Source organism: Geospiza fortis, unplaced genomic scaffold (assembly GCF_000277835.1).
Source record: "Geospiza fortis unplaced genomic scaffold, GeoFor_1.0 scaffold55, whole genome shotgun sequence".
In the NCBI taxonomy this organism is placed as follows: Eukaryota; Metazoa; Chordata; class Aves; order Passeriformes; family Thraupidae; genus Geospiza; species Geospiza fortis.
Window position 1 is genome coordinate 12,275,936 of NW_005054308.1, and position 10,101 is coordinate 12,286,036.

General features: G+C 54.9%; 1 protein-coding gene across 1 annotated transcript in view; it reads right to left on the minus strand.

The window, feature by feature from the left end:
• Positions 1 to 9,702, minus strand: part of PPP2R2B (protein phosphatase 2 regulatory subunit Bbeta) — a 14,861-nt gene extending 5,159 nt beyond the window's left edge. The window contains exons 1-5 of the mRNA XM_031055235.1: positions 9,528 to 9,702; positions 8,803 to 8,900; positions 7,484 to 7,649; positions 6,040 to 6,152; positions 584 to 761 (exon numbers count right to left, since the gene is read on the minus strand). Coding sequence (XP_030911095.1) covers positions 584 to 761; positions 6,040 to 6,152; positions 7,484 to 7,649; positions 8,803 to 8,900; positions 9,528 to 9,702 — 730 coding nt within the window. The remainder of the gene's footprint in view (positions 1 to 583; positions 762 to 6,039; positions 6,153 to 7,483; positions 7,650 to 8,802; positions 8,901 to 9,527) is intronic.
• Positions 9,703 to 10,101: the final 399 nt, after the last annotated feature.

A 10,101-nucleotide genomic window follows, 5' to 3' on the forward strand; every position in this document is an offset into this window, starting at 1 on the left:
AGCAGGAAACACCATATAAATACCATCAACGATTCGTGCCCTGTTTATTATTTCCAGTGTGGCTGTTACAAGCGTGACTGTCACAACCTCATTTGTAGAGCAGTGACTGGCAGCCTGTCACCTGCTGCAGGGTGCAACAGGACCACACGATCACTGCTTCCATCCTCCCAGAGGCACCATCACTGCTTCCATCCTCCCCGAGGCACCATCACTGCTTCCATCCTCCCAGAGGCACCATCACTGCTTCCATCCTCCCCAAGGCACCATCACTGCTTCCATCCTCCCAGAGGCACCATCACTGCTTCCATCCTCCCAGAGGCACCATCACTGCTTCCATCCTCCCCGAGGCATCTGTCTCCTCCATCACCTGCAGACCACCCCCCTCTGCCTGCCCCACCAGACCCTGCAGGCAAATGCAGAAATGTGTCACTCGCACATCGGGTGACAGCAGCAGTGGAGCAGCTGCGGCACTGCCTGCTCTGTCCCCATCCCAGAGGCATGGGCACAGCCTGGCTGCTTCCCCTGGGGCTGCACCTCACTGGGACCCGGGGCTGCGGTCAGTGATAACTTTGGAAAAGGATACTAAAACTTTGATTTGTGATTTCAAAGTTCCACAGGTTTATCCTCAGGTCATCCGCTGACATGTAGGTCTCGTAGTCGCTGTTGACGGAGATGGAGTTGATGTGGTAGGTGTGCGCGTTGGCAAACACCCTCCGGGGAGTGGCCTCCACCATCAGGTCCATGGGCCGCAGCACGGGCACCTGCGGGGTGAGGAGAGAGCGTCAGCAGCCAGGGACAGGCTCCAGCCAGCACCTGGCACGGGGGGACGGCCCCATGGGTCCCTGTGAGCTCTGGCTGCCAGCGCTTCTATCCACTCACTCCCAACAGGCTCCTCCAGGGAAACCTAATGCCTTCCCACGTGTACGACAGAAGGACAAGCAGACCCAAAGCCATCTGGTTTTGGGAGACTTTCCAGGATGGTTAGAGCACAGTGAAGCAGTGAGAGCCCAGTAAACCAGGCTCTGATCTTGCTGCAGCAACTGTTCCAGCTCTGAAACAAAAAAACAACCAAAGAACCTCTTCTGCCTCATTTTGTCACTGTTAGCCAGGATCTGAAATTCCTGGAACATTTCTGACAGAAATATCTTGCTCAACAGAGCCAGGCCAGCATGTTTTTTCTTTAAACGTTTTTGCATTTGTCTCACAGTGAAGCGATGGAGGTAAGAGATGAGAAGGGACAGAGGGAAGGACCAGGAACAGAGCTGTGGGTGTTTGCCTTTAGATAAATCAGCATAACCCATTGGGGAGGAGGGAGATGCAGAGGGGACCATGTGTGTGAGGAGTGCGGTCAGTGATAACTTTGGACAAAGTGCTCTGGAGGCAACTCAGTACACCAGGAATGTGCCAGCCCATGCTCCTGCTCACCAGTGAGGTGATTCCTCCAGCTGCTCCATGTCTTGTATTGTGTGAGTGCTGCCTGAAGAGATTCCCTCGGCTGCAGAGGTGGGGAGGGGAGTGACAGCCAGCTCGAGCGACACGAGAGCTCTGGTGCTGCCAGATCAGAGCTGAGCCTGACGTGAGGAGCCTGCAGCTAATTGCACCTGACACAGCCAATGAGGCATCATTTGCACTGCCAGATCCTGCTCAGCCAGCTGGGATGGGAAACGGGGAGCACGGGGACCACAGGGAGCACGGGGACCACAGGGAGCACAGGGACCACGGGGAGCACAGGGACCACGGGGATCACGGGGAGCACAGGGACCACGGGGACTGGCTGCCCGTGCACCAGTGCAGCACAGGGGTTGTGCAAAGAGAAAGGGCTCAGTGACTGCCCTGGGCCTGCCTGGGCACGCAAACAAGCCCAGCGAGGGCTTGGGCAGTGGGTTCTGCTCAGCGAGATCACTCTGTGGCCAGCACAGCTCGCAGCCAGACCCTGGGCTAGCTCCTGTCCCCAGGCTGGGCTGACACCCAGACTGGCACCTGCAGCTCCCGGTGCCCCAGCACAATTCCCTGCTCATTCCTACTTTGCAGTCACTCTCAACCTTAAGCCAAGAACATTCTCCAGACATTACTTCAGAGCCAAGTCCTGGGGAGACTTTTTTGATGTCTGGGACTTGGCCTGTCACCAGGTAAAACCCCACAAGAGGGACAAACTTGGTTATACATGAGTGGTTTGCTAAAGCAGAGATTTTATCTGCTACAGTGTCAAGAATCTGCACAGAAATACGGAAACCAGTGTGCCCACATGCTGCAAACTCCCGCTTAAGGGGATCAGCAGTGAGGATTTAACCCTGAAAGCACTGAAACTTTGAGGCAGGAGCAGTCAGGAGTTTGCTAGGAGCAGACAGTGAGCTCGTTCCCCAGCAGCAGCATTGGGATCCTGCAGAAAAGGGGACCCTGCCTTGGGACAGCCAACGGGAGCAGCTGCCCAGCCAGGCCTCAGCCGCAGCGGAGACACCAAGGGGCAAAGTGACACCAACTGGAACTGGTTCTTGTGGTGTTTTGACACAGGCACAGGCCAAGTGAACTTCTGCCTACCCCACCCAGATCAATCAGCACTGCCACAACAACCCTGAACAGCAGAGACCTCCTTGTGCACCCCTCTCCAGCTCCAGAGCCCACCTCAGGACAGGCTCTGGTGTCACACACATCCATTATTAAATGGTAATGCAGTTTAACAAAGCGCATCAAGTATGCAGAAATACTGTGTCAAAGAAAATAAAACACTAATAAATTCAATTACTTTCTGTTTTCAGGAAGGAAGGCAACGCCAGTCACTCTTCATTTAAAACAACTTAAGTCTTAATTTTGATTCCTGCTTTTAGCAGGAACCCCATGCCTGCCACTCCCTCCAAGCACACCTGTGCACCTGCAGCAGGAGCCACCTGCCCCTCTGGTGAGAGCTGAGCAGGGGCAGTGCCGGGCCAGCACAGCAGCAGGGCCGGGCCAGCACAGCCCCTGCTCCTCACCAGCACAGCTCAGCGAGCTCCACAGGATTTGCTCCGGGGGATTAGCCAGGCTGAAGCTCGGATTGACCCCAGCCTTGAGTCTCCGAGAAGGAAGCTGTAATCCGGTCCCTGGCAAATCAGGGAGCAGGGAAGTGCTCAGGGATAAATCCAGTGAGGTTTCCACCTGCCCCAGCAGCTGAGCTCCTCCAGGCACATCCCCCAGAAATCATTTCCTACCTACATAAGTTACATTATGTGACTGCCCAATGCCACCTCAAGCTTAGCATTTCGCAGGCAAAATGAGCAACAAACACTATTTTCATGGCAGAATTCAGTGTGAAGTGACAACTTCACACAGCTCAGAATTGTGTCACATTTGACCTGCCCTGTGACATGCAGAAGGGATCCTCCTGCAGGAGGACAAAGCTGCTGCCTCACTGCTCGTCCACGCAGCTGATGGAGCTGCTGCTTCCATCTCTGGTCCCTGCCCTGTCACTGAGATGCTCTGCAGGATGTGCACAAGGAGAAGAGGCAAATCTCTTTGCTGAGGCAGAAAGGCAGCAGCAGCACAGCCAGCGCACCCCAAGGCATCTCCCATCACAGCCACGCTGCGACTGCAGTCAGGGGAATCAGAGGCAGTGGGGCACAGCACAGCCTCCCTGGGAAACTGCACAGGGGACAAGAAATCTGAGTGCTTCCACAAAATGGAGACACAAACCAGGATTTATCACGGAATTTGCTGGAACTGAGAGAGTGAAGCGGCAGCTCTCAGAGAAGGGCTCTGTGACAGCCACAACCATGAAGAAACAGGCACAGAATGGGCCTGGCCACGGCACCCCCGCAGCAGCACAGCCTGCAGCACCCAGCACCTGCCCCCGGGGCAGGGACACCGGGGCTGTCACCCAGACTGCCCTGCATGGGAGCTGCCACAGCCAACACATCCCCTCTTCGGAAAGGTTTGAGCCCTGGATATCACCTGTGTTCATTATCTCCTGGCCCTGGATATCACCTGTGTTCATTATCTCCTGGCCCTGGTTATCACCTGTGTTCACTATCTCCTGGCCCTGGATATCACCTGTGTTCATTATCTCCTGGCCCTGGTTATCACCTGTGTTCATTATCTCCTGGCCCTTCCCAAGGCTCAGGTACAGTGAGTGGTGCTCGGAGCACACCAAGGCAGTCACACAAGGTCAGAGGCTGCTGCTATTAGACTGGGGGCAATTCAAATCACCAGAGCTCTTCTGATGACAGCAAACACCTCACTACACAGCCTGAGCAGAGTTAAATATTCCTTTTGCACTGTGTGGGTTAGAAATTCCTCAGAGGATGATGTTCATCAAATGCATTTAAACCATTTAGCCAAATGGATGAGAAATTATGGCAGCAAAGTGCATTAAAACCCTTTTTTCACTTGCCTGTGGTTGAAAATTAAACCATGGATGGATGTGGTTTTAATTTAAAGCATACCCATCACAGGACAATTACACGTCAGATTTACACCAAGCTGCGGCAAAACTGCTGCAGCTATTGTAAATATCTGCCTAAGTAAAATCATCAAAACTTTAGATCAAATGGGGCTGGTGGAAGACTCCTCAGTCTTCTGTCGTCAGGGGCCAGAGGCACTGCACAGCAGATACCAATAAGCATCACACCAAGCGCTGGAAATGTGTTTGCCCTCCCAGTGCCCGGTGCCTCTGCCATCAACTCGCCAGGGCAGAATTCCCTGGGTAGGAATGGAGAGCCTGGCCCCAGAGCAGTGGCAGACCCCAAACTGGCCCCAGAGCAGTGGCAGACCCCAAAGAGCAGCTCCTCCAGCCACACAGCGCTGAGATGCTGCCAGGAGTGCATGGGCTGAGAGTAAAACAGAGGCTGAAACTTTCAAGGCAGTGAATGGACTCCAACCCTGTTCGGTTCTCTGATATTTCAGTATGACTTTCTCCAGGGGAGAAAGAAATGCCAGGGCCCTCCCAGTGTGTTTGACCAGAGAAGGAAGCACCACCTGGGATAACACCCTTAACACTGCTGCCTTTCAAATCCTGCCTCCCAGCTTGCCAAGGGCTGACAGCCCCAGCGCTGACAGCCAGGCACCGAGCAAACCTCTCCAACAGGCTGTCAGGTATCACCAGGTTAGGCTGGAAATGCTGCCTGAAACATAACAGCAGATACACATCTACATGAAATGAATGCTCTCTTGTTCTGTAAAGAAAAACGCTGCCAGTCACAAAGAGCAACCCTGTACAGAGACAAGAATTAACTGTCTGCCCAGGGTCCCCAATGGCTTCATGCACAACAGAACTGGGACCCATAAAGTGAGGTAAGCACAACCATAGTAATAATTTCATATGTATAAATATAAAACCCACAAGTACTCAAAATGCAAATTCTGACAGGATGTTAATAAATTGCAAGCTGGTCTGGTCTGATTAAGGTCATGACCAGGAGGAAAACTCATTTGGAGGAAGCACTTCTGCTCCTACAGCAGCAGGTACATTTGGGAATGCTCCAAGCTGGGAGAGCTCCTGCCCTGCCTCCTCAGTGGGATGGGCCCAGCCCGTGGGGCAGCACAGCTCACTGTGGCACGGGGGTACCAGACAGGGGGCACACACGGCGCTGGCAGCACCTCTGCCCAGCACCAGCACAGCCCAGACATCCTGGCAGCTCCCTCGTCCACCGCCCTGCCCGTGCACCGGCCACAGCACCAGCCTCGGGTACCAGGATGGCCTTGGACACCAACCGAGCATGGCGCGGGGGCACTGCAGGTGCCAGGGCACGCAGGGACACAGCATGCAGGTAACATGGCACACAGGGGACACAGCACGCAGGGGACATGGCATGCAGGTAACATGGCACACAGGGGACACGGCACGCGGGTAACATGGCACACAGGGGACACGGCACACAGGAGACACAGCACGCAGGGGACACGGCACACAGGGGACACAGGACTGCAGGTCCCAGGGCACACAGGGGACACGTCACACAGGAGACACGTCACACAGGGGACACAGCACACAGGGGACACCAGCAGCAATTTTCATCTGAGGCCCCGCAGGGAGTGGCTCCCCCGCTGTCCTGGTCCCCCCACACTCACCCGCAGCACGGTGATCATGGAGGGGTCTCGCAGTCGGCCATCCTCGTCCTTGAGGTTGTATCCCTCCGGCCTCTTGTCCCGCTCGCTGACCTTCCATAGCTTCACTGTCTTATCTGGGGGAGGAGAGGGGAGAGCGTCAAGGTGGCTGCTCCCTGAGCTGCCCACTGATGGATGCAGCAAGGCTGGAAAAAGCTCCTGTGCCCCCAGTGCCACTGCTGGAAGTGGTGATAGAGGCACCTGTGCCCACAGCAGGCTGCTGGTGCCAGGGTCTCTGTGGCCCATCCACAGTGCCAGGGTGTCTGTGGCCCATCCTCAGTGCCAGGGTCTCTGTGGCCCATGCACAGTGCCAGGGTGCCTGTGGGTCACCCACAGTGCCAGGGTGCCTGTGGGTCACCCAGAGTCACACTGACCTCCCCCCATCCAGCACTCTCAGGACTGAGGGCAGCTCCCAGCCCAGCAGCTCCCTGTCTCCTCCCAGCACCCCACCCCCTGTGCCACAGAGCCCCCGCAGAAAGAACACCAGGAACACGTGGGGTTATTCTGAATAATGGTGTTTTCTTCGCTCCCTCCTGGCAGGGACTCCATCCATAGTTTATCATCACTTCCACTAGGTTTCACACAAAACCCCGTCATCCATCTTCATTTTCTCTCTTGCACAGCAACTCCGAAGCAGTGCCAATTAATTTTGTTTTTATTAACATGCTCTATTTGGGGGGGGTTCACTATAAAATGTTAGTGCAACAGTAAGAATAAAAAGAAACAGAATAACACAGAAGTATTTCCAAACTAATGTTTTGATAACCTGCCTGCATATGGAACACAACCCAAATGGAAGGTGTAACATCCCTGTTAATCAAAAAACTATTTAAAAACTCAATTAACAGAACATTATGCTGTATAATTAATCTTCATTTCATTTCAGTGATTCTCCCCCAAATGAGTTTAATAAGTCTTTGAATTTTATTACAATGATCAATAGAGTCAATTCTATAACACAAAGTAAGTTGGTTATGGAATATAATTAGACCCCTCCCTTTCCCCTGAAGTAATTAAGTCACATCCATCTTAAGGTTCCATTCATCCCAAGTAATATTCCTAGATCCTCATGATATTTATCAGAACACAACATGGAACTGCTGAGCCCAACATGACTGCAAATTGAAACTAAACACCTGCCGTTTGTCTTAAAATAAAATAAAAATTCCCAGGATCCTGAGAATAAAAGCCACAAGTTGTTGTCAGGGCAGAAGCCTCCCTCTCTCCCTCAAAGGGAGGGGCTGTGTGAAATACACCTGGTGCACAGGGATTGACCCATTCCCCCCGGACACCTGTGCTACCCTGCAGGGAGAGTTTTCGATGGCTATTTCCCCGAATAAACAGCACAGAGAGGACCACAGCTGGCAGAGGGAGCCGGGCCCTGCAGTGGGGCAGCATGGGCACGTACCGTTGGTGGAGAGCAGGAAGTACGCCGCGTTCTGCTGCGGCAGCCATCGGATCTTATTGATCTTCTCCTCGATCTCCAGGCTCTTCAGGTAATCGAACTCGGGCTCGTGGCTCTGGAAGGTGCTGTAGACATTGTACTCTCCCCTGCGGTGGGGCTGGTTCTTGCTCTGCAGGGACGGGGAGGAGCGAAGGCGTTGGCAGCAGCTCCGGGCTCCGGGCAGCAGGGCTGGGTGCCCGGGCACAGCCCCGGCTGGCACCACGGCTCCAGGCGTGCTCGGAGGGAAGGGAGCAGGGATGGAGGGGAAATGGGGAGGGAATGGAGTGGAAACAGAGAGGGGATGCAGAGGGAATGTAGCAGGAGTGGATCCCACCCCACTGTCTGTCCCTGGTGAACAGCTGGGACCGAGTGCCAGCTCCTGCCAGGTGCTGAACCCAGCACAGAAGAGCTGCTGGCAGCAGCTACAAGTACGAGGATGGGCAGCCTTGGTGGGTGGGTGGGTGAAGCCCCACATGTCCCCTTCAACAGGAGCTGAGTTGATACATTCAGAATGATTTTGGAGGCTTAAAGATCAGGAAAATCAGTAGAATAATGAGAGTACAGCTGATGAGGTGTCTGAACATGTGATGGTTAACCACTGAGTTCTCTTCAGTGTATGTAGAAATTATTTTAAAGCCTTAACTTCTTTGAGAAAAATTTAAAACCACCATTGGACCATGACCTGTCTCATGCCCAGGTCTGATGCATTCATTCCAGCACAGCTGAGGACAGGTCCCACTGACTCAGAGCAGAGCAGCAAACGGGGACAGCTCTGGAAATGGTGGGGGCTGTCCCAGGTGGCAGGAGCTGGCACAGCTCCCCCAGCCAGGCTGGCAGGGTGCCCGTAGGGCAGGGCCATGCTGAGGGCCAAACACACACTTCTCCAGCAGGCACAGCCTCCAGCTTCCAACAAAGCATTTGCTAGCACTTCCTGAGCAAAGTTTTGGAAGGGAAACTTAATTGTTGCATCCATCTACACTTTCCAGAATTTTGGAGGTATGAGGGGTTCTTGGGGTGGTGTCATGTCCAAGGTGGGCATTGGTCACATACTCAGATGTGCTGCCTGAGCCCTGTCACACCTGGAGCAGAAGAATGCAGGCAATGTGATCTTCGGAAGGTGTTTGGCAGGAGGGAATCTGGCCCTGCTGATGTTAATAGCTCCTTCTCAGCTTGTGGAATGCCAGGAGAGCCCTGAGCTCAGGAGTGACACAGGTGGATTAGGGAACAGCAGGACACTGCACTTAAAAGGATAAAATGGGCGTTCTGCATTCACTGGCACTTACCTCCTGCTCGCGCTGAAATATTACAACGCGGCCGCCCTTGTCCCCTGTGGCCAGCAACTCTCCAGTGTGGTTGAACTCGACTGTGGAGATGATGTCAGCTGGTAAAGAGAAGACAAAGACAATTTAAGTCACTGCAGCCTGACTTCCAAAGGCATCCAGGGAGCACCATGCCCTGCACAGCAACAAGCCTCGTTGGTACCCTGTGGCACCTCCATAAATCCCTGGTTTTCTATCATCTTCAACACTAAATGGGCTTGGCATTATGCTGTCATGGCCCCCTGCCCTGGCCTGTGTCCCAGCCTTGGTTCCAGAGGGATTTCCAGGTGCTGTGCCTGTGCTAAATGCAGCCTGAGGAGTGCTGTCAGCAGCAGGGCCCAGGGCTGGGCAGCACGGCACGGCATGGCATGGCATGGCACAGTACAGTATGGCACAGCACAGCACGGCATGGCACAGAACAGCATGGCACGGCACAGCATGGCACAGCAGGGCACAGCATGGCACAGCATGGCACGGCACAGCATGGCACAGCCTGGCACAGCACAGCCTGGCACAGCACGGCACAGCATGGCACGGCACAGCATGGCACAGCCTGGCACAGCACGGCACGGCACAGCATGGCACAGCAGGCTCCCCTCACGCCCTGGGGAGCTGCCCGCACCCTTTGGGGTGACACAATGCACTCCTGGGGCCCGGGGAGGGCTTGGTGCCGGCGGTGCCCCCCGCACGCCCCCTCAGCGCCCCGCTGCTGGGCAGAGCTCGCCGCCCCGGGCCCCACGCCGCCTCTGCCTGGGCCGGCGCTTTGCCTTCCCCCGCCCGGCACAGGGAGCCGGCAATACAGACACCTTTGTCCTCTCCCCCCGAGCTGCCCAGGGAGGACGGCTCAGGTGAGCACACGTGCATGGCTGCTTTCCCCTGCACACTGCTGAGCCTGCGAGGTGAATTCCGGCGATGCCTTTCAGCCCTCCCTCAGCTGAGAAGCCACTGCTCTCACACCACTGCCCCTCCCCACAAACCAGGTACCATCTCCAGGGCCTGGGCTCGGTGGCAGAAGCCAGGGGACACACAGAGACCTGTAACTGCTTTAATCTGCAGTGTTTACCCTCGAGGCAATGCAGGCAGAGCTGCTAATGATTGGATTTCTTTGGCCTATTTTTAGAAGCATGTCAGAGGTTAATTCCGCAGCAATTACTGCCCAACTGGTGCTCACGCACTGCCTGGGGAGCCACGCTCCAGCAGCACGAAGCTGGGAACTGGAAGAATGACTGCAGCCTGGAGCCTCAGGGCTGGGGGCAGGATGGA